This window comes from Lichenostomus cassidix, chromosome 12 (assembly GCF_008360975.1).
Source record: "Lichenostomus cassidix isolate B80296 chromosome 12, HeHo_3.0, whole genome shotgun sequence".
Classification (NCBI taxonomy): Eukaryota; Metazoa; Chordata; class Aves; order Passeriformes; family Meliphagidae; genus Lichenostomus; species Lichenostomus cassidix.
In genome coordinates this window covers 9668482-9696070 of record NC_139493.1, presented here as the reverse complement: position 1 = coordinate 9696070, position 27589 = coordinate 9668482, and the positions used below count along the sequence as shown (strand labels likewise).

The following is a 27589-nucleotide window of genomic DNA, read 5'->3' as shown; positions in this document are numbered from 1 at the left end:
ATGTGGGCAGGTTTTTTCCATAATGTAAAGCAATTCCTACCAACTGCAGATTGCACTTCACAGAAGGCTCAGTTTCAAGCAGATGCCAGACTCTCAACAATTCATCTGGAGACATACACAGTACGTGAACAGAGTAAAGAACTCGTTTGTGATTCAAAACAAACACTTTCCTTTTCCCAGCAGCAGAGGCAATGCAGAGCTGCACTGTGCTCACCTGGGGGTACTGTGGGGTCTAGCAGGGGCACAGTTTCTTAAGACACAGTTTCTTAAGACACAATCCTGAGGACTGTGTGCTGTCCTGAGGCTGCAGCTCAGCACACCCCCTCTGCAGCAGAGCAACCCAGGCAGGTTTAGGTGTGTAACACTCCTTTCTGTTCCGAGAGGGAATGGCTGCAGTGCCAGGAGATTGAGTGACATCCCAGAGTAAGGCCACTGGGGAAAGGGACTGCTGGCACTGTTCATGTCAGAATGGAGCCCATGTGCAAGGGTCATGCTTAGCATGAAATGGGATAGCTAAGAATTACTTCTGTACACACAATTTATGAATTAGCAGGAATAAGTGACTCTTCTGTCATTTGGGAATTTTTTTTTTCCATTAAATTTTCAGTGACAAAATTCCCATTCCTTTCCCTACTATGAACAGTTTCTTAATTGCAAGCATTGTTCCAAATATGTGAAAAGACTGTTCCAGGCAGACCTGTCACAAGCACATACAGATTTGCCCCATTATTAAGTTAGAGAGGAAAAAAGAACTCACATGGAACAGACATTTGCAAGGCTTTTATCATTTGGCCAGAGAGCAAAATAGGATATCAAGAAGCAACTCCAAATATATCTGCAAGAGCAACATTGCACTTGGAGTACCACTAATGTTTCACAGCTTGCTCCAAGATGTTCTCATCCACCACCTTGTGAGGGAGAGTCACCCTCAGCATGGCATTTTCCTTCATTGCTTGGCAGATGGTTTCATAAGCAAAGGCATTCCCTGACCAGCAGCGCCTGGCGACCTGTCAGACCACAGAATCAAGGGGTGTAAAATCAGACATTTCTCTTGCCACACCCACCTTGCACAATATTTGCACAAACTGGCACCCAGCTCGTGACAACAAATCTTTCAACCCTCTGCCAGTTTTCAGTTTCCCTTCTGATTTTCACAAGTAATTTTTGTAATACCTGTTTCATTTTTATGAGCAGTATTTAGGGAGACATGGTGCTTTTCCATGCATAACACTGGACACATAAACATTGGTAGAGCCAGGTACCTTATAAACTTAAGAAATTCCCTCACTAAAAGTAATTGTGCACTCCATCCCAGCTCTGCAAAACTAGCACTAGCTTTAGATAAGAGTATCATTTAAGAAGTCAATGCTTTTGCAGTGGGATAAATATTTAAAAAAGAAGATGTCACTTCAATGCATTTTCAGCTATGAAATCAAGGAGCCAGTTTCTCTGCCAGCATGTAAGGATGAAACTCTACTGACAGCTAGAGAAATCATAAATGCCTTTTCCATCAGCAAAACTCTATGTTTTGATCTGTGTAGATCAAGCAAGATTCCCCAGATTAAAAAAAAAAATTAAAGTATACATATATTAATTTTGCTTACTCCATTGGAAACATCCCAGCTGAGCATCATCTTAGCTCGTTCTTCAGCTTCCTTGGACCCATCCAAAACCAGGCCAAATCCCCCATTGATCACTTCACCCCTAAAAAAGAAAAAGTAAGAGAATGAAATAAAAATAATTCACACCAATACCACAGAATTCACAGGAGTTAATTTGTTCATTTGTACTGCAAGAAGATGGATGAGAACATAGAAATGGTGATGAATAAGAGACCAGTGATCTTTTATTCTTATATTAAAAAAAAAAAAAAAAAAAAAAGCTAGCAGTCAGGATCTACTCCAAGCAGGGTGTGGTGGTTTTGATTGGCCCAAAACATCAGCGAAGTGTTTTTAACATCTAGGAGAAATTTGGATCCCTCGGAAGCTGTTCTAGTAGGCCTAGGGAGGTGTCTGAGGGGTGGGGTGTGGCACAAAGATGGCTCCTGTGTGTCCTGAGTGCAAGTTCTGGAAGTTTTTACATCAAGTCCAGCAGAGCCAATCTCTGATGGCTCTGAAGGTGATGGACATGCTGCCGGCCAAGTTTGGGCCAATTGGAGGTGCTGGTTACGCCTCTGTGAAAACATATTTAAGAAAAAGTCAAAACAAAGCAGGCGCGCACTTCTTTCACTTTGTAGTTGGAGGAGGAGGAGGTGCAGGTGAAAATATGTGAGGGAGAACAGCATGGAGAGTGTCAAGGTCAGTGAAGAAGGGGGGAGAAAGAGGTGCTTCAGTGCTTCTGGCACCAGAGCTGAAACTTTCTGCTAGCCGTGGTGGAAGCTATGGGGGAGCCAGAAATTCCTCCTGCAGCCCATGGAGTCCATAAGGATGCAGAAATACACCCACAGCTCTCTCCAGAGGAGGAGGTGGATGCCTGGAAAAGACTGTGAACCAGTGGGAGTCTCATCTAAGAGTTAAAACTGCAAAAGGCCTTGACTGAGAGAGATAGGCCTTGCTCCTGGCATGGAAGCAGCCTGGCCTCAGCTCGGGAGAGTCTGCACAGCACCTATGGACAAAAGACTCATGTTGCAGCAAAAATTTGGGCGGGATGTTGCTCATGAGATTGGACCCACGCCAAAGAAGTTCCTAGAGGACTGTCTCTCGTGGGAAGGACCCCTGGCTAAGTAGAGAACCTCTTTTCCTGATTGGACTGACCAGAAGACCCCTCAACCTGCCCCTGTCTGTGTTGCTAGTTTGCAAAGAGGGAAAAGGGGGGGGGTGAGTGCAGAGACTGCTTCTTAAGAGGGTGGGGGTGAGAGCAGAAAACTGTCTGAAGAGAGAGAGAAACAAGTAGAGATAAAGAGTATTTGTAGTAGAAGAATTGTGGTGATGAGTAAATTTGAGAATCTGCTCTGTGGACTGAAAAGAGACCCCACACCCTGCCCCCCCACCTGGCTTGTGGATTGTAGAGGAGGAAAGGGGGTGAATACTATAGGTTCGTAAGAGGGAGGGGGGGAGTGAACAAAATAATGTATGAAAAGTATATTTTTGCCTTGCATTTATCCTCCAATTCTGTTAGGTAATTAAACGCTTTTTGCAACTTTAAGCTTGAAGCCTGTTTGCCCTTTTTTGTGCGTCCTCCTGGCAAGGGTCCTGTCTCAAACCCACGACACAGGGAAGCCAAAATCAAGCTTGCTCTATATCTCCTGAGCCCTGCACTCTGTACTGGCTCTGAAAACAGGTAGAGAAAGGTTAACAGATCTGATGGGCCAGAGATTTACCTGTCTCAGAGTGTTTTTAAAGGTTAAGCTCCCCATGTTTGCTACACTACAGCCTGCCATACAGGCAGATGGATCTATTTATATTCTCTTGGGACAAATGACAGAGCATAAGCATTTTATTAAAAAAGTGTTAACCGCCACTTAATGCACATCTGCCTCGATCATTTCCAAAACAGTCACTCATTTTGTATGAGATACAGAGATGTTTAAAGACATCAGTGCCAACTTTTCAGGAAGCAGACTTATTGGCAGAAGAAGAACAGAAATATGTTAAAATGAACAGATTATTCTTGGGAGAAATAACAGTCTGGTTTTAAAGGACAGGGAAAACATGTAGAGCAAAACATCTTGTCTGACTTCAGAATCTGGCCTGCTCAAGTTTCCATTCCATGGCATATGGTGGATGTAGCTGGGAAACTAATCTGTTGCTGTAAATCTGTGAGAGTTCTGGCATCAGAGCTCAGCATCAGCAGTAGCTGAGGGACAGGGCATATCATACAGCTACACATGGTATGAGACATTAATGGAAATCCCTGGAGGAAGGATTTTGTCCTCTGAGTTTTATAGCTAATCTAAGTTTACAAAATTTACATAGAACAACATCAGACATGCCCACTAATCAGATAGGAGTTGAGAGTCTTCCAGTCCAGGAAGGAATTGTTTCTTAATGTGCATTTTCCAGAAGTAACTTAAGCTTCTGAGGAAACGGGGAATTGAGGCTAAATTGAGCCTCACAGACCTGAAATCTGCTTCCTGAAACTAGAACTCACATTTTCTCATTTTCAATGGAATGTTTCTACTCACGTGATGTTAATTCCCTTTCACTACTTACATCCAGCACCTGTGTGCTAAGCAGGATCCTATCACAGAGCTCAGCAAGGAACTCAGAGCTCCACATCTCACCATCACGGCACCATTCTCTGAATTCCCTCCACTTTTCCATTATTAGATATGCCATTTTTACAAATGCTTTTTCTGTTGAAAGGCATGGTTTTCTTGAAAGTGACAGTTCCCACAGAACATCACTGAATGAATTAGTTTTTTTAACTGGAAAATTTCAAACAAAGTCATATTTTCAACTGAGATGTTTGGATATTGTAAGATCTGATCTTCAAAATAAAATTCTTTTTGATTGACATTGTCAACTCTTTTCAGCCTGGAATTTAATTCCCAGGATGTTTTTACTGTGTGAAGTCTTTCACTAGCTCTGCTCTTAGTCTCATCTGGGGATGACTACAAACAGCCAAACATCTGTATTCCTTGTAAATTCTACTTTTTGAATAGCTGATGTTGTTACTACCCTCTCCAAAAGAGGGGATCAGACTGGATGACAACCAATGTAACTCTAGATTCAGTCACTCCACCATACTCTGCTGCTCCCATGTACAGAGAGACCAAGGAATAGAGCACTACTCTTTACTGTCAGAGTTCAAAGCCAGAGAAACCCAGACCACTGGACCAGTGTTTTATAAAGATATTCCATATAGAAAGATGATGTTCTTTCAGTGGCAAAATGTCCCCCTGTCCACAGTGGCCCAGAGAGCATCCTTTGAAGCCCAGGCATGAACAGGAGCATCTGATCTACTTGCACTCCGTAAATTTAAAGGCTTTCCATCAATTTCCATGGAGTTACTTCAGTGCAAATCAGAATCACTCACCAGAATCTGTTCTACTGTCTAAAATCACTCCTACCTTAAGTGCCAATGTTTGTTGTGATGGATTTTCTAGCAAAACTTCTCACTTTTAAAGAGGAGCTCTCTGCCTTCATTAGCATTGGGTCACATTTTCGGGTAATTAAAGAAACATGTGGCATTTTGACCTAAGCTACCTCCTATAATTTCCAGATGTCTCCTCATAAGGTGATCAAAGAAAACAAGGCCTCTCTTGCAATCAAGATGTCACATTGTCACCAGTGCAGTTAAATTCTTAAATTGCTTCTGCCTTTCTGTTACTGCAAGTTATCCAGGCTCTGTGCTAATACACATTTTCCTGCAAACAAACAGGCAGCAAAAAATGAATAACAATCATTTGCTGTAATTACAGTCAAGACTATGTTAATCTTAAATCTCTCCAAGAGTACATGTGATGCAGATTCTAGCTAAATATATATTAATCCTGCTTTTCCTGTTTGTCCCACAAGGCTATAACAGAAAATAAAGCATGTAAAAGGCACTTCTGCAGTCTCAAAGGGAAGACACAGCAGATCTGTCAGCAGTTCCAGGCAAGCCCAGCCCTGCAGGGAGGATTGGAAGCTGAACACAGCACAGTTCTCATTTCTGAACTCCCCTGGGCAGAACCTTGCCAGTGACAACTTGATTTCTCTCTAGTCACATGTATTTTTGTTTATAAAAATATATAAACTTCCACTTGCACTTTCACATTTCCAAAACAGCTGATGACAAAAAGAGTTTATCAAGCATGTGGAGATTTCTTTATGACAAAGTCAGCTGAATTTTTAGTGCTCCAGAAAAAAAAAAGAAAAACAGGGTCAATAAAACCTAAAGGCATCTATCTCTTCGAGGCAAAGAAAGCAATTTTTAATGGCTGTTTTGCTTCTTTTGCCACCTTTCAGTGATTCCTCTCTCTCCTGAGAAGGCAAAGGGGTGCAGCACTAGCCAGGGTGGTGCCACGATTAGCTAAGGCAAGCAGAACCACCTGTCTGGCCTGGCTTTGGGGACTCTCCAGGCCAGGGCAGCTAATGACAGGACATGGTTACCACAGCTGAGCCTCAGCATGGTGGCTTGTTAAGGCTCTGCAGAGACATACCTCATTTCCAGGCCCTGCATTCTTCACTGAAGCACAGTAATTTAATCACAGAGGGCTGTGGCTGCTCTGAGAACAAGGTGACCAGACACTGTTCTGCAATGACAAGCCTCCAAGCAGCCATAGGAGATGACAAAAAGGAGAGCCAAATCCTGTTCTTCCAGAGATATTTTGATTTCTGATTTTCTGATATAGAGTATTTCTTTCATTCTGCTTTTCAGTTTCGACATTTCTCTTAGTTCTGCATCTCATGTGAAGGAGGTGTTTAATTCAGTCTTTACTTGGCTGTGGTCTTTAATGCCACCAGGCATAAGCAGGGAGAAAAAGACTGTGGGGTTTCCTGGCCCTTGTGCTGGTTTGTCTCAATAACCCCTCCTTGCACTTTAGCACAGGAGCATTTATATTGGGGTCCTGAGGTCAGAGGTGTAAATACGGCTTAAGAGGAGACCTAAACATCATCCATCCACTAACACTCTGGCTGTGCATGTGTGAAGACAACTTTGGAAGCAGGATCTGTTCAAAAAGACCACAGCAGACTGTCCTTGTTCATCAAATTAAGTTCCTCAAACTGTGCTGTGGCCAGCGTTCAAAACACTTTTTCTGGACATATGAGCATTAATTAGAAAAAGTCTTATACAACACCACACTTTGCTTTATAATTTGTCCTCTCAGCCCTCGTTTCCAAACCCATCCTTCCCATCATCACGACACTGTTCTCCTCCAGTACTGCACATCTTTTCAGCAGTTCCTGTATCTTCTCCCCACACACAACCTCAGCAGTAGGAACAGGATGGAGAGCTCAGCTTTGGAAACACAAACCAGCTCTTACCAGCCAACTCCACCCCCGTTGTGCAGCGCGACCCAGGTGGCTCCTCTGAACGAGTCTCCCACGAAATTCTGCACTGCCATGTCTGGGGGGAGAGCAAAGGTGTTACAGAGCTCATGGACCACATTCATTTCTGTGTTGTGCTGCTCCCTCCTTCCACTGACACCTTCACTGGGGCTGTGTGAAGGCAGGGTTAATCAGGTTTTACTCACAGCTTCTCTCACAGATGTGCACAGAATATCTCATTCCTGGGAGGAACAGGCAAGAGAGATTTTCCCTCCCACTGTCTGTGCCTGCTTTGGAGGAAACAAATGCCAGTTTCACACCGTGGTTTGTGAGGACTCTGGTGCTTCCTGCATTTGTGCTCCAACACAAGCATCTGAGGGACCTACTGCTCCTCAGCTGTGAAATACTTCTCATGGTGGAGAGAAATACAATCCAATCCTTTAGGACACTTTAGTGGTGGATGAACGGGCTGGACACATCCATGTGTATGGATTCAAAAGGTGCAGGACACCTGAACACTACACACCTTGCAGTTCTCAGAAGTCTGAAGTATTGTCAGATCAGCGTAACTTCAGCCCTGTGCAGAAAGCTTACCTAAAGCTAAGGAGTTTCATTTTGGAAACAAAGTTGAGGTGAAAGTGATATCCACTGCAATTCTCTGAACATGGGGGAATTTTACCCTGAACAGGAACTGCTGAAAGCACTAATAAGGTTTGTTTTGTCCATAAAAAACCCCAAAGAAATATAATTTAGCAAAAAAATATAATTTGAGTAATGCATGATTTCCACTGAATTGTTCACTAGAATTCTGTACACTTACTACAATTTATGCTAAAGCATATACCCAGAGAGGTGGAAAGAGGTGCACACAGAGCATAAGATTAAAATTTACTGAACACATTTCTCCAGATTTAATTCAGGAAAGATTCAATACATAACCTGCCATGTTTTTAACAGTAAAAAGTAAGAAAAACAATATCCCCACCAGCCACTTTTGTAGACCCACAGTTATGTGTCTGATAGAAAAATGAGTTTGAGTGGTAATCTATGTTAAACCCTGTCAAAAGCTCCATTATGCCATCTTTTATCTGACATTATGTCACTTTAATAACGCAATTATCATAATTACAGTGCTGTCAAGATTGAATGGGGGAGATCTAAATCACCCCATTCTATAATGTACAGATTTTCTCCTCAGCCACCACCTGATAAGAGGAGAGCTTGGACAAGGAGTGAAGAACAATGCAATAACCTGCTGCTCCTTGGCTTTGATAAAGGTCGTTGGCTGCAAATGTCTGTGCTGAAATACACTTTGCACAGCAGCAGTGACCCATCAGGCTGAGGTACTTTAAAACAAAATGAGACAGACAAACATTCTGGAAGAGTCCTGTGTGTTAAAGGAAAGCAAATTTCACGTGAAATTCACAGCTCAAAACTGATGTTAGAACAACAGGACGGAAGGGAGGGAGGAAGACCTAAGATGTTCCTTTATTCCCTCTAGAGGCTCATCTGGTAAAACAGATTTAGGCCTGGTTTCAAAGACTAGTGATATCGGTGGCCAACAGGCTTTAGATAAGCCCTTGGAGAAGGCAAATAGTTCATGTAAATCACAAAGTGCAAAGAAAGCATAAAGCATGGTGAGCAGTGGGGTTTAGCAAGCCTTGTTTCTATTGCCCTTTTCTTGAAGGCATTGCCTGAGGATTACTTATGTTGCTAAGATGGAGAAATTACTTTAGATTCCTGTTCTCTGTGCAGCTGCACCATTTTCTCACAGCTTGTCAGAAACAAACATTATTCAAGGCATCTATTCATTTGGCCTATTAGAAATAGCCAACACACTCAAGAAGTGTTGAAGTGGGACTGATGGACACAGTTAAAAGCCTCATTTCACTAGGAAATCCAGTTAAGATAACAGGGAACTTTTCTCCTTAAAATTGAGCCATAATTTGGTTCTATTATGATTTCCTATAATGGAAGTAATTCAATATGCTCAGCTTTCTGTATCATAATTTCTCCTTCTACAGCAGCAGATCCTCCAATCCCACACCTCTTTGTGATTGTCAGTTCATGACATACAGAAACACCACTGGGCTAAAGCTATTAGCATAATTTCCACTTTATAGATGGAAAATTGAGGAAGATTTAGGTTAAAAAGTGCTTAGTGCTTCAATAATTTTTTTCAGGTCTCCAACCTGATATTTCTTGGGTTTATTTCTCTAAAGCATCATTACACAAACTGAAAAGCAGAGTCTGGTTAGCTCAGGTCAGGTGTGCAGAATTAAAGGCTCCTTTTGTACAGCAAATCTACATGATTTGCCCACAATCACACTTTAAGTGAGCAGCAAGGCTTGGAGCCTAATCCACAATGCTTTTTATTCTTATGCCTTTACTATCAATGTTCCCTTATGACCAGAAAAGTTCCTTTCAGAAACTCCAGACTGTGTTCTTGAGTCCTTGTGCAATGGAATGAAAGCAGCTGTGAACCTTTTTGCATTAAGAAAAATACTATTATAGACCTGATTTTAATCTTGTGGATTCCAAGGAAATATGGCTGTAATCAGATCACCTGTTTGAAACAGTGAGATTCAAAATTAAAAGCAAACAGAAGATACAATCCTCTGAGACTGCTCTCCATTTACATCTGGTGCATTTTCATGGAATTTCCAGCAGTGTCCAGGATCTCTTATGTGTAACTAGCTCCACATTCATGTCTGTATCACTATTAAATCCCACAAAGCTTCTCAGGAAATCTGATTAGTTGGGATTAAAGGGTGTTTTTTAAACAAAAACATTTAAGAAATGTTGCATAAAAGAATCTATTTCTGTTTTAAAGCCATTTCCCTGCTGGTGCAGGCAGACAAGCCTCAGCTGCTGCACTGACCTGCACAAAAGGCTGATCCATCGTAAATGTTTGATGTTTCTCTGAAAGGGCTGTCAGTCCCACTCACATCGTGGTGGTCTCTGCTGAGGACTACTGGAGCCTGGAAAAAACCAAGGACAAGACATGGGAATCCTTCATGGATTGACACTGCTGCTGAGGACCATGATCTGCTCAATTCACTTCTGTCATAAATATTAAAATTTGGGGTCCTGTTAAGGAGTTCCTGTCCCTGCTTTGTACTCTCAGCAAAGCACAGAATGATGTGTTGTACCTGTAGGTGCCCAAACAGAAAATAAGGCAATTTTATCATGAAACAAAATTTCAGAGGGTTTCTAAAGCCACCTCTCCTGTGACAGAGCACAGTACTGGTGGCAGGTAGAGAGGACTGAGCTCTAACCCAAACTGAAACCCCATGTAAATGACAGACACTTCTGCCCTCACTGGTTGAAGCTTTCTCCTTTCCCACCTGCCACCCCAGTCTGAGATATTAAACACAATTACCACAATGTATGGAGACAAAAGAGACAAACCTTAATCTTTCCTTCAGAAATGGCTCGATTAATAGCCACAGCTATAGACACACGACCTCTCTGATCAGAATATAAGATTCTGGCTTGAGAGCCAACGACCTGGAAAAACAAAAGTTACAGAGGGATAAGGTTCCCTGCAACTGGCTTATCTTCAGGTCCCAGATGAATGGAGTCATAGGAGTGACCCCTTTCCTTCTGTAGAAGAAAGTGCAGATTATTTCTTCACCAACATCCAGCTTCCAGAAAAAAAATTAAAATCCCTCTTTGAACTTCATTTTATCTCCAGTCACACAATCTATGAGATATATTTCTGTATTCAGCTGCTACTGTCTAATAAATTGCACTTTTTAAATCAATCTGATTGCTAGGCTATAATCCCCCTATCAACAAATCCCTTACCAACAGCTGAGAAGCAGAGGTTTGGAGCTGGTGATGGTGGGCTGGAAGAGAAAAGAAATATGGCAAAGAACATTTGTCCTGCACAACTCTGCTGTGCTTCCAGATTAGGAGAGCACATATGAGCCCTAGAACATCACTCGTTGGCTTCACAGGGAGAGCCTGCCCAAAAAAGGGGAATAAAGGATGATCCACTGGTGTCCTGCTTCCCTAAATGCCAAAGGATGGCAGCTCTTCAGCCCCATCCCCTGTTTTGAAAAGGGTTCAGGGAGCTGCAGGTGTGAGGATGTTGCTCCACAGCAATGCCTAGAGGGATATTTTGAATAGCACTGTGAAAGAAAGGTGGTTACAGCTGAGGTGGAGGGTGAATAATGGAAATGTTTCACTCCAGATAGAAAAGGAGATATTGCTGGATTATTTTAACATGTCCAGATGAAGAAGTGAAGGAAAAGAGCTGCTTCAGCTCAACCTAAAACCCTGCTGTGGAGTGAGAAGTTTCAATCGTCAGCCTTAAGAACTACAAGCAATGTTTTCATTCCCATCCATTCCTGCTTTTCACCCCAGCATCCAAGAGCTGCATTCAGGACCAGGAGCACCACATCTGCTGCAGGAGGCTGTGCACTTACCAAGCTGTGCCTGCCAGCTTCTCGAATCCAGCGGATGTTGTCATGGTACTGCTGCTTCACAGATGTGCTCACTTGCAAGAAAAAAAAAAGAAAAAAATATGGTTTGAAAATTAATGCAACATGCTCTGAATTTACTTTAATTCCTCTGGCAGCACTAGGGAGTCACATTCTCCTCTCAGATACAAGCACGCATATAGGAAATGCTGTACAGAGTCCTCTGTGCAGCTGATGCAGTAACTATCATATATCTAGAGGAAGGAACAAGATGCCACTCAGGGGACAACTGGAGTGGTAAATCCCATTTGGATCTTCAGCACACTAAATTGAACCTTGAAATATGGTTTACATGTCCTGTCCATTTTTGGTCACCTGTTTTGCTGCCTACTAAATGCCAGTCTGTTTCTAGGCCTTTGCTAAATGAGTAGCTTTATCAAACTTCATGGCTTTGGGTCCTACAGCCCAGTCTTGCACCAGGTAGGGAATAACTCCTTTGAAATAGCCAGCAGAAATTCTCAGAATCAGCAGCTTAAGGATAAGTTACACCAATGGACACCATATCTGAGATACAGATTTACAGCACAGCAGTTATTCTGTACTACACAGTTCTTGGGTATTTTCATACAAAGATAAAACTGAGGTCTTTTATCCAACAAAGAGATTTGTTGTCTCACATTTCTATGGAACAAAAAGTGCAAGGAAATATTTATTATACAGTAGTTACTTTATGTGTAAATCCACCCTACGTCTTGTTTAGATGCATATGTTAACCAAGAAGACAATTATATATAACAGGTTAACATTCTCCAGCTTCTCCTTTCAGTTTTGCCTTTGTCACTCCATCTCAATCAGCCAAACTAAAAAGGAATAAGAATAAAGATATTTCAAGTGAAAAACAGTGAAATATGGCACATACCAGTCAGATACAGGGTGACCTCAGTAAAATCAGTTGCCTCTAAAGGCACAGCACCATCTGTAGTCAGAGAGTCACAAAAGGGAGAGGGGGTATGGAGTGGGACAGAAGTGTTGTCTTACTATCCTAATTTAGGGGGCTTTACATCTCAGATGGGGTTACAGTGGCTGAAGAAGTTGCTGTCTGTCAACTTTTTCTCTGTGGGCTAAGCTGTGTCGCATTACCTTGCCCTGAGTCACACTCTGCGACTGAGTGACCACAGGCTGAGCCACACTGATCTGCTCATGCAGTGGAGCTTCAAGTCAATCATCTCTGCAGATGCCAGGGCAGTATGTTCTCCATTACATTCCAGCTCTCACCCCTTTTCAAGTCAAATTATAATGTACATATAACTCATGTTTCAAAGTCTAACTGGAGAAACTGCACGGTGCTAACTTGAAATTGTCCCTGAGAGAGTGTTTGAACTGCTGCTCCTGCACTAGGCAGGATGACAGCAGTTGTGTGCAGTAAAGCTGGAGAAAGGAAAGAGGAAAATATAACAAACTCATATTGAACCTGTGTTAAACACATTGTTAAAGGGAAATGTAAAATATGCTCATTCCTGCAGAGGCAGGCCTTCCATACCAAGAGCTTTACTGATCCTAAAAAGACCTGTCAGTGCTTGAGGGGTTGGCTCCAAGTGATAGCTTCTAAACTCTGCAGAGAGGATTAACATGTCAGCACTTCACTTTGCAGGGAGTGAAAGATGAAACAGCTGCTAGTGCTGGCCTAATGGGATTGTGCTGCCACTCATAAGCTTTAAGAAAGCAGCCTCTAGAAGGTAATGGGTCGTGTTCATTTAGGTTACTAGAGGTATTTAATGGGAGTTTATTGGAATTATTCTAAAAAGTCCCCCAAAAGATCCAATAAAACAAAAAAACCAAACAGAGAATGGGTTCCATTCTATCACTTTTGTCAGCTATATCAGAGAACATTTACCATATTTTACACTTCACAGTGCCCAGACTTCTAGAAAAGATCTTACTGTCTAAGTTCTACAGAATATATCCAGAAGAGCAGCCAGATGAGAATACTGGCTACAAATACCTATCTCAACCCAGCACATCTGTCCCTTCCTGCCTGCTCCAATAAACAGTTGGAGCTCATCTTTTATCCCTGGGGAAGTGAGGAATCTTCCCTTTTATTTAGTCTTATTTTCTGCAATTGAAAAAAACCTCACCCTTTTTTCTAGAAAGACTTTAATTTTAGAGTAACTGCATGTGTCTCATTTGCTAACTGCTGCCTCCACCTTCCCATGCCAACGGGAATGTGTTTTGAAGTCAGCTAAGCAACTGTATTGCTTCTGGTATTTCATAAGCCCTTGTATACATTTATAGTCTAAAAGATACTGGAAAGCACTGTGTGCTCAGAGAAACAGTCCCAAGGAGCACAGAGATTGAAAATCTCTTGAAGGGAGCCATTGTCATGCATCAGTTCAGCCTTCAAAGTGCCACCGAGGTCCTAAATCCAAGTTACACCCCAATCATCAGTGCTGCATCTCTCATGCAAAGGCCATTTTAAAAGCTCAGGTACCCTAGAAGTTGAAGCAGATAATAACATAAAACTCACAAACTCTGAAAGAAATTCATCTCCCCAAAAGAAGAAGAATGTTTAACACTGGACTCAAGGCCAAGTCAAAAGTTTAGACTTGGAATGCAACAGAGTTCAGCTCTGTGGAGTCTTCTCTCAGTTTTTAGAACAGATTCTTTCATAAATTTCAAAGGCAGGCTCAGATTTCAGATGTATATGAGTGTGAGGATATCCAGACCCTGAAATTTGGTCCAAACCCAGGCCTCATAGAAAGTGGACAGTAAGTGGATTATTCAAGAATACATATGCATGAATCGCTGTTTATTTTTTGGCCAATTTCTGTTTTTCTTTCTCTTTGAGTCTAATTCTCATTGTCCTGCTAAATTTAACAACAAATCGAATATCCTTGTCCTTAGGCCTGTTTTCACCTGTTGGGATTTTTTTTTAATGTTATTTTTTCATTTAAGTTAAGAATATACAAGCAATAGTTCAATGCTTTTTGTTTGTGCAAGAGACTTTTCTCCCCAGCTTTACATTACATCTATATAAACAGCCACACACTGTTGTACACATAGTAACTGATTCATTTCCCAGTCTTGCAATGCAAACCATCCAAAGGTCATTCAATGGTTCAGTTCTGAGAAGATTCCTGGAGGCTGCACAACATGGCAGAAGAATTACTGCACATTTCTGAAGACAGATCCAGCAGTATAGTAATGGATTTCACCCTCCCTTCAATAAAGCCAGAGGACCAGGTTTAAATACATGCAAGTTTCATGCATTAAACACAACTCATGCTCCAGTGCTATTTCTTGAAAATGACTGCTAAGGAAAGATCAGGAGAATAGCCAGAACCAAGGACCTTGCAGGGTCAGACCCACTCTGTCAAGAAGTCATCTCTTGGGAGGAAAAGGAGGCTGGACACCAGCCTTTCATTGTAGGAAGACAAGACAGTTTTATTCCAAATGCAAGACATCTGAACATGGTATATCCTTTTCAGAAATATCACTCAGGATCCTTCCAGTGCTTATTGTTGCAGAATAAGGAGAGCATTCAAAATTTTCTATTTGTATTTCAATGTCTTTCATGAATGACGCAACAAATACTTCAATATTACTGGGAAAAAAATTATTACGCTCTCCTCAAAATATGCTTTGGATTTCTGACCCATTTCCATTTGATCTGGACAAATTCCTCAGAACTCAAGGATTCTTTTGTTGATTCTGGAAAGCACAAAGCTCTGCTGTCAAAACAGAAGAGCTGAGGACTTCAGTGCTTGGGGACAGTGACAAGACTTGGAGGCTGCTGTCTGGTAACTGAAAAGGTAGACAAAGAAAGGGCAAGGAAAGGGGTATGGGCTTCCCTCCAACCTGGGAGATCAGGATTAATGTGTGCTGACACAGCTTTGTCTCAGTTCCCATTCATAAGCAGGGGATATCAGTAATAGCCCAGATTCAGGGATGTGGAAGAGTGAAAGAGTGCAATTCCTAGAGTAGCACATGGAGCCATGCAGGTACTCCAAACTGGTTTCACCAGTCAGTGGAAATAGCTGTCAATGTATTAACAAATGACAAAAAAGGACCTCACAATTGTAATCACAAAAAAATGACACTGGATGGAGCACCACACCCAGGAAAACTGGGTTTCCTGCAGCTGATCTCCTTGAAAGCCTTCCTAGATTTTCATGCATCATTCACCTGTGAGACAGGGCCAAAGCAGTTTAACTCCTTAAATTACTCTTGGAGACCTGATGGTGAAAGATACTGATGGCCTTAAAGTTTCAAGGTGAAAAAGTTTAAAACCACCTGTAACAGATAAAAAGAAAGGCTCCTAGCCAAAATTGCTTTGGGATCAATATCCATGGTGGTTTTATGTTCTACATGCAGGCTGCACTCCTTATAGGAGTTTGGACAGCAGCAAGACTTCCTGCCCATGTGGAACATGGAAGAGTCTGCTGTCTGTGTTTCCAGCCAAAAGCTAACACAGATTTTACAGCTCTGGGTTTCCTTTTCTCTCCAGAAGCCCCCAGTGAGGGGACATGGGATGATGTCTTACCTCCCTGACGTATGGAGTCTTCCAGCACTGCCATGGCAATGGAATCAGTCGTAGCAAGGTCCTGTGGGTCACCTGAGGTACAAACCCAGCGGAATGGCCCAAATCCCAGGGAAAAAATGTCCCTGGGAAGAGAACATGTTTCATTAAGAGATAGTTGAAATTCTTTCCTTATTTATCCTGGCTGCTAGCAGTGCTTTTCTTTCATTAGCTGGAGACGGAAGAATTTGAAACATTTTCAATGAACTAATCTAAACAGAAGCATCAAGGACCATTAATTGAGAAATTAAACAGTGCTGTTTCACACAGCAATCCCCTGGTATATAAAAGTATAGTCAGACCAGAATTTTGATAGCCACATTGGACAGTTCAATCGAGTGCATCATCAGATGAATTGCAGCTTTTCTTCTGTTCCATCTCTCCATACTCTCCCTGCTGCCTGGTCTTTGTGCCCTTAACCCAGGCTAACCCTGAGTGCATCTGCACTGCCAGACAAGTGCAGGTTCTGACCGAGTGCCTGAGCCCAGACTCATTTGCTGTCCAATTGTTTACATACAATAGTGAGACACGCTTCACTTGAGGGCCGGAAGAAAAGATCTAATCTGGCTGGGGCCTTGCTCTGTGTTCAGCCTCTTGTTCACATGGCACAGGCAAGCTAAGCATGAGTCAGAGGAAAAATGCGTTATAAATCCAGTCCCTGCACAGATCTCCTGAGCTCAGCTGTTCCTACAGCATGTACAGTGTGGGTAAGAGGCACAGCTGGTGACATGGCAGAAGAGAGTCCTGTTTTCACCATACTTTTGACTTTGGTGCAGGTGTAAGGCTTGGATGATTTGGAATTGAGCTGTATTTCTCTGAAGAGACAAGCTCTCAGCTTTTAGCACTTAGAAGTGAAGAAGTAGAGAACAAACTCCAGTTACAGTTTGAGGCTGTGACCTTGCTCTTCTTGAGCAGAACTGCTTAAGGAAAATTCATACAAGGACAAAATGCAGCTATTCATGTAATGAAGATTGTTGATTTGACAGTGGTTTAGCCTACAGTAACTCTGGCATAACACCTGTGAGATCAATTTTCCTACTGCTGTTGCCTCCTTTTGATCATTTATATTGCACTGTGAATTTGCACTAATCTCTGGAGTACTCTTCCCCTGAACAGAGGGACTCACAAGGTACTTGAGAGCATTTTCCCAGCTCTGCCCAACATACCCCATGATGTGCTGAACATAGGAAGGATATCGAAATTCTGTTTTATTTCCTCCTTTTTTCGCAACATCAGCACCTATAAAGGAATTTTAATAGTCAGTGACTCTATGAAGAAAAACTATAAAATTCAAAACCAAGCTGCACACAAGTTCCTATGAAGGCTGTAGGTCAGCCAGGGAGGGTCAGGGGTCTCAAAGAACAAGAAAGAGAGACTAAAGAGTTAGAATTACTGTGGCCAACCCCATCCTACTTCACATATGCAGCTCGGAAGATGCATGTCCTTGCTTCCACTACAACTCCAGGATATACTCACCAGCCCTTTGAGCTTCCAAGAGAAAAGCATTGCCATAATCCCAGAAAAACATGCCCTTATCAGCCAGTTTGTTAATAGCAGCCACATGCCTCCTCAGACTGAAATAAAGAAGGAAACAGTTATTCTAGAGGTTGCTGAAATATAAAAAGAATAATATCATGAACTAAGGGCATGGGAGTAGGGGGAGACAGAGAGAACAGAAAAACCCCAGATAAATTCAGACATAAACCCACAAGATATCAACTGAGATGCTTTCAGTTGCTGAAGTTCTTATCCCCAAGTGATTTACAATCATTAAGGAAGCTTCACTAATTAGCAAAGAGGTGTCACATCTTTCAGCAAAGCAACGAGCCTCCAGGGATGAAAGGTAGCAACAAAAAACAGCATGGACAAAACTGCAGAACTGTTTAAGTAGTTCACAAAGCAAGCAGAGAAAAAAACTAAAGCAGCTAAATATCACTGTTCTGGCCTCTTCCTTGGCCCAGACTGCCCAGTTTGTCCTTTTTTTACAATAGTAGCTTATATCCCATGACTGCATCACTTTCAGAGCAACTGAACTCAAAGATGAGGGAGATATGTCAAAACATTGATTTACCTCTCTTGCACCAACGTGCGGAACTTCCCTGGGTTGGTGGAGAGGAGCTGCTTGGCCTCCTCAAAGCCCAGCTGCACAGGGTAGTAGCCCCCATTGAATGGGTTGTGGCAGGAGGTTTGGTCAGAGCCCAGGTCCACCAGCAGCTCTCCTGTCGTGTCCAGCTCATGCACCAACCTCTCCCTAGGCAAGGCAGCAAATGGAACACAAGGATGAAGATCTCCCTTCTGACAGCACTTTCTTGTGAGCATCTAGAGTAATGTACTCAGCACTAGATTTAATGTCTCTTCCAAATTTGGGAGCTAATTCTAGGTTGACCAAAAAGCCAGAGTGTTAATGTACCCTTTATCCATACATGCTACTTACCACAGATCTACCACATTCCCATGGTAACCCAAACTGAGGGCAATTTTATTCTTTCTTGCTTCTCTAGGAGAGAATAAAAAGATTGGTTGAAGAAAATGTACTTCATTCCATCTTTCCATGTACAAACCACACACAGAATCAAACAGCAAAAAAAAAAATCTATATGTTGTTTTCAACACTTTTCTTGGAAACAAATCTTTCAACATCTACATAATTGTTTATCACTGATTCCATGAAGCTTGAGTGATGCTGCAAGAGTAACATTAGTTGTAATTGCTCTATGCATATTCATGAAACTAAATGAAGACACATTTAACATATACAAATGATGTGAAGCACCATCAGTCACTAATAAAGACTACTGCAGCTTGAGAAGCTGGATTCCCATTCCAAAGCAGACTTGGAATAAGAAGAGGTGTCCCTCAACCCCTGCTGTATGCAGACTACAATGGCACAGTGCAGAAAGGTGGGCAGTGAGGGTTAGGAAAAAGAGATAAATTCACTGAGTTATGTACCAAGTCATACCTCAGGCGAGCAATGCAGTGGTCCAAGTTGTTAGAGATTTCCATCAGCCATCCCTGCTTGTGACGTTTCAGCAGTGCTGCTTCATCAACCTAAGAGGAATAGCAGAGATCTTAAAGCTCCTGTTCCCCCCATGCAGCCATTTTTACCTTTAATTTTTCAATTACCCTGCGGAAAAAGAAGCAAATATGTAAAGGTAATAGCCCTGCTATTACCTTGAGTTATATATAATATAGATAAAATATATATATAACTATTGTTCAAATACTAATTTTTCACCTCTGATTTTTTTTACACTTTCTGTTCTGTTTCCGTCCAGGCTTGAGACAGAATATAGACTTTTTGATACCTCACTTCCCAAAATATTTTATCAATCAAAATTTATCATTAAAATTGTACAAGAGGTAATGCATTTCTGCAAATTTTAAGTATTCTTATTGTTTCTTTTCATGAGTATGCTAAGAAGCAAAAATGTTTCCAATTTATTTTTCAAATCTATTTTTTGTGAAAAGAATATATTTTAATAAGTAAGGAAATATTTTCTTTGATAAGCCCAGAGAGACATTTCTGCCAGGCTGCCCAAGATGAAGCTATGGTCTGCTGAATACACTTAACTCTCACTTTTGTTCTTGGACTGCTGGTTGAAAATCTCAACCAAATATGGAAAGAAAAGAGGAAAGCATTTTCCTGTCCCAGCTGCCTAATGCCACTGAAAAATAGCATGGAGCAAAATAAAACTATGTCTTTAATTCTCTCCTGTTTGAACTTCAACGTTCCAAACAAGCTCAGTCCCAAATCTGTAGCCTTTTCTGGGCTCAGCTTCCCTGTGCACCAGTGTGTACGTGCCTAAGAGACAGCTGGATAAAAATATAAAGGGATGGACAAACCAGGGAGGCTTTGGCACAGATTCCATATTAACGGTCCAACGTACAAGCTTGCACATCATTAATATGTTTATAATGAGCTATCAGTGGCATAAGGCAAGTGGCAGAATTAATTTAAACCAATATTCTGTGGTAGCAACAGATTTAAACCCCCCACAGTGATGTGTGTGCATGAGAACACAACCTGAGTATTTTCTAGTATTTCATTAAAGAGTTTTTTATTTCTCTATAATCTTTCCCCATCATTTTCATTCTTTCTCATTAAGAAAGTATTTATATGTAAATTAAATAAGTTCTGTATTCAGGAGTTGCTTGAACACCAGGAAACCTTTTCTTTCCTAATTATTCTTAGCATGAGAAACCATCCATCATTTTCCACATCAATAATAAAGAGTATCCTTCCAAAACCTCAGATTATGATAATTACAGTGTCACTGCCAATGGAATTATTCAATAAAAGTCAGGTGCCATGGGGGACAGCTTTTGAGATATTTAAATCAGCAAAGGATGAAAAATATTAAGTGGTCTGTATGAATTACAGGAATTGGGTTCATCGAAATCCCCACATAATACAGATCAGATCTATTTAAATGTTACCACATCCTACATATTTTACTTCAGCTCCCTCAGAAATTCTTTGTTTTCTTGAGTGTGCCAGCAAGTCTGTGAAAGACTGTCTTTCTTTGAACCACACTTTCGAAAATATGCTCATTTTTGGATCACCATCTCAGTAGTTTAAAAAAATTGCATAAATATGATGAGCTAATGTTGCCTCCAGTGTAACCCCAGAGAGCTCAGTGCAGCTCAGAGGAGATATCTGTCCCTCTACACAATTATTTCATAAAATTACAATCAGCTTCCTGTCAAACAGGAGAGGTAAAAGACTTTCACCATTAATCCCTTCTGTCAGAGCTTCAGAAGCCCTGGCTGACAAAATGATCTCTCTTGCACAGTTCAGTGTCATTTGCATAAATAGTTCCTTAAATAAATAATATGTACATATATATAGCTATCCACATGTGCTCCTGAGACTCATTTCCGACAAGGATCATCTCACAGGAGATAAAAACCAGGCAATGTTCAGCCTCCTGACCCAAATCATCTGCAGCCGTGGAGATGAAAAGGACAAAGGATGGCTGTGAATGGCATTCACTGGAATCTTTCCTTTGTATTCCAGCGTTTGAAAGATCATGATGACAAGCCTGAATAAAGATAATTTATTCATTAATAATTTATTCAATAGTAAATGGAATAAATTTATTTCATCTGCAGGGAGTACCTGATGAGATCTCCAATACATGCAGAGCTCAGGTGCTCACAAAACCACATTTGCACCATGGTTGTGAAGCTGATGAAGCCCAAGCCTTCCATGAAAGCCCTGAGGTAGCCAGAGCAGTCAGGTTCACTGCACACCATGTGGGCAGTCTGACCCATTGTGTTCTGAAGTTTAATTGTAACTAGAATAGGTCAGATTGTGATATTCTTTCCACTGCAGCCCACATGCCCACAACAGAGCTTCCCCAGCTACATGTCTAAAAGTTAAATTAGCTGAGAAGGCCAAGCTCCCACTCCAGTCAGCTCTGACTGCAGCTTAGTTCTCAAAAATCCCTTCTTCTGGAGCAGGAACAAGAGCCCATCAAATGCAGATAACTCAGAAGAGCTCATTGCATTTTGGGCAGTCCTGTATCTGCTCCACCAAGAATGTTTCCCCAGTGTATTGAAATCAAAGCCAGTCATGAAGAAAAAAATGCATAAAAAGTTTAACGTTTCAAAGTAGGCAAGGTCACTAAAGATAGTCACTACTATTTCCACAGAATTGCAGAGAACCAAATCTCTCTTAAAAGTTGTTGCAGTGTTTGTGCAGTCCATCCTTCCATCTGGTTGCTAGAACAGAATCCTATCATAAGTGTAGGAGCTGAAAAGGGCAGGTATTGAGAGAACCTAATGCTATTTTTTAATATAAAAATATATTTCACTCAAAACATGCAGGTATATATACTTTCCCAAATGATGATGTTTATGGGAAGAAATAACTGGGCTATTTTAATATATTTGGAACAGAGAAACTTTCCATCAGGATGAAAGACTGTCTGCAAAGAAGATAGACTGTGGGAGAGCTTTGGGAACAGGGAAAATGGTACTACAGAACTTCTCCCCATCAGCATTTCAGCAGAACTTACCTTCATTGCCTAAAAACTGGGATTCTCATAAGTGCCTGTGATTGACGTCAAAGTCAACTTAAAAAGTCCCATTGACTTCAAGGAATCACAACATCAAGCAACTTCATTAGCACCAATCTTGATTAGTGAAATACACCAAAACTTTTAATGGGTACTTCTTATTGCATCTGATAAAGGGTGCTGGAGGCTTTAAAGATTAATCAAAGTTAAATAACATAATTAACTTCTTAACATAGACTATTTTTGGCATAAGAAAATGCAGTTCTCATGGGAATTGCCTGTGAAAGTTACACTTTTTCACACATGAAATGAGAGCAGTTCAAGCACTGGGAATGGCTCATCTGACAGCATCATTCTGCATCATTTGTGAGGCAATTATAAATCCATATCTTTGCAGTCTGATCTGTGAGTGAATGAATAGAGAGTGGAATAGCAGTGAAAAATGCTCAGCAATGAAAAGGACAGACAAACCTTGAAAAATAGGATATTTTTGAGTTTGTTTTGTCAAGGTTACTTCAGGACCCTGTCAGATCAGCAGAATGGGGGTTCTGGCTCAGCACATGAAGGAGCAAAGACAATGACAGCAGCACTGCTCTCACCTCTGCAATGATCCCCACACAGCCAGCAATGACTGCAGCCTTGGCCTGAGCCCCACTCATCCCTCCAAGGCCAGAAGTCACAAACACCTTCCCAGACAGGTCCTCTGCCTTCAGGTAGCGACGGCCTGCGTTGAGCACTGTGAGCTGCACACAACAAACACTGCCATCACCATGCCATTCTCCCTGGAATCCCTTGCATTTAAAGATTTTCTGTCCCTTTAGCAAACAGATTTTGAATTCTGGGGTCATCAGCACCATGAAACACTTTAGTCCTTTAAGAAGGAAATATGTTACAAGATGATGTTGTGAAACCATCTGTCCTCATTATGCTCATTTCTCTCACCATGAAATAGAATAATCAGTGGTTCCCAACATGCTGCTCTTGGGGTATAGAGACTTAAGGGTGGCTGCAGAGGACAGCTGAAGGAAACAGCCAAGAAAATGTTTTTATATAACGCATTTGGTCAACTCCTACTTCACATATTGTAGCTAAATACAAGCTCAGATTGAGACTTTGATTGCAAATCCCTTCAAGCCTGGGTTCTGGAGAAGACATATATAAGTGAAAAGACATTAATTTTTTATGGAGCAGGCAATGAGAATTTCTTTAGTAGCCAGAAGATCCTCTCACAGCAATCCAACCCACTCCCATCACCAGCCACGGGGAAAAAGCTTCCTCCAAAAGGTACTCCCTTTCCCCAGCTCCTTACCACAGTCCCATGGACGATTCCCTGAGGCCCAATGTAGCAGTAGCTCCCTGCAGTCATCTGGCCATACCTGGGGACAGACAGGAACACAGTGAGACCACTCATCCCTCAGCTGGAATGAATCCTGTCCTTGTCCATGTGTGTTTCCAGCGTAACAAACATCACTGTGCTTCAATTTGTTGTTAAAAAGTCTGCTGTTACCAAATCCTCAGCTTGGAGTTTTATCATTCGCAGTGCACCAAGATATTTTTGGAGGAGAGTTTAGCTCATTAAATTGAGTTCAAAAAAGCATGGATCAAAACCTGAGTGTAAACTTGTCTTGGCATTTAACACAGTGACTGGGACACAAGGACATTTTTCACCTCATTGGAATCTTTGTGTCATTGGTTTTCAGTGGCACTTGTGCTTCTCAGACACATAGTCACTTTGGAAATTTTTAGCCCAAAATGGTTGACCACATTTGTATTAAATCCTCAGAGAAGTGGGACAGCTTTCTGTCTGTTTTAATTTACTCTCTCCATTGTACTGAAAATAATAATCTTGTGCTCATCAACAGTAGAAGAATATGTAAAAAATAATTTAAAAAGGATCACTTTCCACTTCAAAGCTTCTCTTAGTGCGAAGGAATGTTTTTTTAACTTATGTTTTCCATACACTGCAAAATAACCTCTGCAAATTAGAGCTAGCAAGTGCTTTAAGTGGGTTATGATTAAGACTCTAGGCTATTGTTCAGCTAAGCCTCACACATAAACCTAATATTAATTCCTAGCAGACCTCAATTACATGCTTATATATGTGGTTAAACATAACTCAAACTCTGAAGTAATTCCACTTAAGTGTGTGTTAATGCTTTGCAGCATCAGGACTTTATGCAGCACAGTTAAAATCCATCTGCATTAGAAATTTAGACCAGTTACTGCTTGATGTCTGAATTATATTTTAGTCAAGTATTTGATATATTTTAGTAGTGACCTATCTTCTTACATTGTTACACCCAAAGCAAACATCTTCTCATATTCATCTCTGGAGGAATAGTTGGGAATAACCTAAGAAAAAAACCAAAATGAAATCCACATAAACAAATTAGCAGTTTAAGCAGGTTTTTTTTACCAGCCTAAGTTTCTTTAGCTATGGTTACACACAGAGAAACACAGTAGGAACAGGAGGAGTAATTCAGGTGTTTTATTTCATGTATTCCAGTATTAGAAAAAATGTCTGGTCTTCCTGGCACTGGGACTGCCATGCAAGTTTTAAGGAGAGCAGTTCCCAACCACGAAAATAACGTGCAGGGAGGCAGATATTGAATGGCTCAAAAGACTGGCAATGGACCAGTATTTTCACTTGCCTTCCAAGCAAAGCAGCCCAGATATCTGAGCTTCTGATTAAAAATCATGCTTGTGTACCAAGGGCTTTTCAATCTTCCAGACTGAGACTAGCTGAACTGTATTGGGCCAGAAATACAGTTTCAGTCTCAGACTCAGTCAGAACAGAGGTTTTCTAACAAGGAGAAGGTTGTTTCCTCCATCACTGCAGATCAGCACACATGAGGTGACAGCAGCTGCACTGGAATTAATGCTGCAGAATTTGGACCTCAGGTTCTCCTGTGTGTTGTCAATTCAGATAGTATAAGTCTTATTTTAATTCAGCCATCACTCAAAAATGAAACAGAATAGAATAAAAAAGGAAACAAGGTGCTAATTGATACCTACCATGCCATTGGTAATGATTAAACGAGGAGCACGCTGGTGGCTGGGGAAGAGTCCCAGGGGATGCCCACTGTACATCACTAATGTCTGCTCCTCTGTCATCTCTGACAAATAGTGCATCACCAGCCAGAACTGAAAGGAAAAGAGAGGAAAAGTGGGAGTTTCTTTGCATCTTACATTTATGGTTTTTTGGTGAAGCTGCTAAACTTGGAGAGTGAAGGAAGCTATGGAGATAACAAGGTGCATTCACATGTGGAATAGCAGACAGAGCTCTCAACACATTCCTGCTTTTAATAAGGTTCTTTAAGAGATATCACTCACCAGGAAACATAAACCACCAACTAACAAAAGGCTGAATAAGTTCCAGAATAATTTCTCCAGTGCAAAACCCAGATATCCTTCACTTTTAAAGTCATTCTAATTTTATCTTGAGATTAACCACTTGGATTTGGCACTTTCCTGGCAATCTTTCCAAAGCCAAACTGCAAAATTCTTCTTATAGAAGTGATTAAATGCTAATGGTTTTTGTTGATCCTAACCTGAAATTCAGCATCTCCTAGTGCAATAAATGGTTTTTACAATGTGCACTTTAAAATGAAATAGCTTTTCTTCTCGAGGAAAAAATCAGCTTTCATTGTGGACACAAGAAAATCCTTGATGCACCCAGGAGTATACAAATATATCTCAGCTTTGTCTGCATAATTCAATAGTTACTTTTGATTAATGCCAAAAAGTACACTTTGACCATCTCAGCTGACTTTAACTTTAATCCATCACTGTCTATGCCAAAGCCCATTCTACTCCATAGGACTTCTAGTATATGACAGCCAGGCCTGTGAGAAATTTCCCTGTGCAATATTGGAATTCAACAATTACTTGAAACTAGAATTTCTCTAGGGACACAAACACAATTTTGAGGGGAAAAAACCTCCCAGAATTGTTGACAAAAGAGGCAGCAGTATCAGTGACAAATAGGCACTGGCACTTAGGCTCCGTGGTTGTGGTTTTGATCTGAATTAAAACTGGTACAGATTTGAAGCCAGTCCCTTCTAACCCAGCCAACTCCCCAAGCTGCAAGGTCAGTTAACCAGGGAAGGGTTAGTGAAGTTACTGCCTTGCTTCTTACATTTTAGTTTATGAAAAATATTCAATAATCAAATTCATGTCATAGGACAGAACAGGTAACTAGCTGAACCCCCAACTCTTTAGCAGTCTGGGAAAAACATTCTAATAAAACTAAAAGCTGTAAGATAAATAGATCTTTTTGCATTGAAAGGCATAACTAGCAAGGGGGAAGCAAAAGCCTTTCCTAGCTTAAAAAGCAGGTCTGCAGGCCTGTAGAATTAGCTAGAATTTGAAATTATCCAGAAGAAAGCACAGGTCTGCATGGATGATATAAACCAAACTGAACCTTTTCACTTGGGCTTTTGCAACAAAACTTTTTTTAATGTTGTTTTCAAGCTACAAACAGAATGAAATGTTCTGTGTTAACAGAATCATTCATGTGATTTCTACTCTAAGTAAACAAAAACAAAAAGGTTTTGTTTGTTCCGCTGTGAGACAACTGCAGGTCATAGGACTGGCTTGGATGAGAACAAGAGAAAAGAATATTTCTGGCTTTGGCAGCACTTCTAGCTCACCTTGCAGCCCAGCACTGCCTAGGGAGTGCCAGTCCAATAAAAGCCACTGTATAAACTGCTGGCACTGCTCACCACAGAAATGCTGTGACACTCATAGTTAACAGGCAATAGTTAACTGGCATTTATTAATTAATACACAGAATAAAGAAATGGCGAGTATTGCCATGGCACCTTTCTTTGAAAAAAAGCCAGAACAGTTTTGTCTCAAAAGCTGCCTAAGGCTTCCATTTCCAATAGATTAAGTTTACCAGATTAGGAAACTGAAACATGAATGAGAAATCCCAAGCTGGAAAAAAACCCCAGGTCACTCAGTGCCATGCTACAGTGAGGAATCCATTCCTCTCCCCTAGCTAGGAACTTCATTCACACATTAGTTTTGCTTGGATTCTTTAATAAGCAAGAAGCTAGATTCAGATAAAACCACAAGAAGGTGCATTTGTGATCCTTTATGACAGAATCTGGCCCCTAAGGTCAGCTTTTGCTAACTCCAGCTCCAGAATCAGAAACTAAAACCTTCCCAGCCTTCAGGAGTGATGCTGCCCTCCCCTCTAGAGGGATGGAGCTTCCCACCTGTGCTGATTCTCTCCTGCACTGCAAATAGAGTTCTAAATACATTGCTGATTCCAAACAACTCCTGAAATTGTTTCCCACATGCATTTTGCAGTACTTGGATTAAAGTGAGTATATGTATTGGCCTTTTTTTGCTTTTATATATAAGAGAACAGAGATTATACAAACACAAAGCATCCTCCAATTTTAGAGAGGCTTTTACCCACCTGCCATTATTCTTAGAAGATAAGGGCTAATGTTCAAAGTGAAGTGCACTGTGAACTGGCCAGCTAGCACAAATATTAACAGCCAATCTGATTTACTTGGAAAAAGACTCAGAATTGCACATTCTTAAATCAAAGCCTTTATTTTATTACCCTACTTGTAAAAAATGTTGCAAAAGTACCACAAACGAACAAAGGATACACTTTTTTGTCTCCTAGATTTGGAC

The 27589-nt window shown here is 41.1% G+C and overlaps 1 protein-coding gene across 1 annotated transcript in view; it reads right to left on the bottom strand.

Moving 5' to 3' along the window:
* Positions 1–765: 765 nt before the first annotated feature.
* UROC1 (urocanate hydratase 1) overlaps positions 766–27589 on the bottom strand; it is a 37189-nt gene continuing 10365 nt past the window's right edge. Inside the window, exons 5-20 of the mRNA XM_085072562.1 lie at positions 24953–25081; positions 24228–24289; positions 23247–23313; positions 22537–22680; positions 18877–18965; positions 18352–18414; positions 17989–18168; positions 17394–17491; positions 17084–17156; positions 15882–16003; positions 11348–11418; positions 10326–10424; positions 9796–9895; positions 6912–6993; positions 1605–1704; positions 766–1007 (exon numbers count right to left, since the gene is read on the bottom strand). Coding sequence (XP_084928688.1) covers positions 867–1007; positions 1605–1704; positions 6912–6993; positions 9796–9895; positions 10326–10424; positions 11348–11418; positions 15882–16003; positions 17084–17156; positions 17394–17491; positions 17989–18168; positions 18352–18414; positions 18877–18965; positions 22537–22680; positions 23247–23313; positions 24228–24289; positions 24953–25081 — 1620 coding nt within the window. The 3' untranslated portion in view covers positions 766–866. The remainder of the gene's footprint in view (positions 1008–1604; positions 1705–6911; positions 6994–9795; positions 9896–10325; positions 10425–11347; positions 11419–15881; positions 16004–17083; positions 17157–17393; positions 17492–17988; positions 18169–18351; positions 18415–18876; positions 18966–22536; positions 22681–23246; positions 23314–24227; positions 24290–24952; positions 25082–27589) is intronic.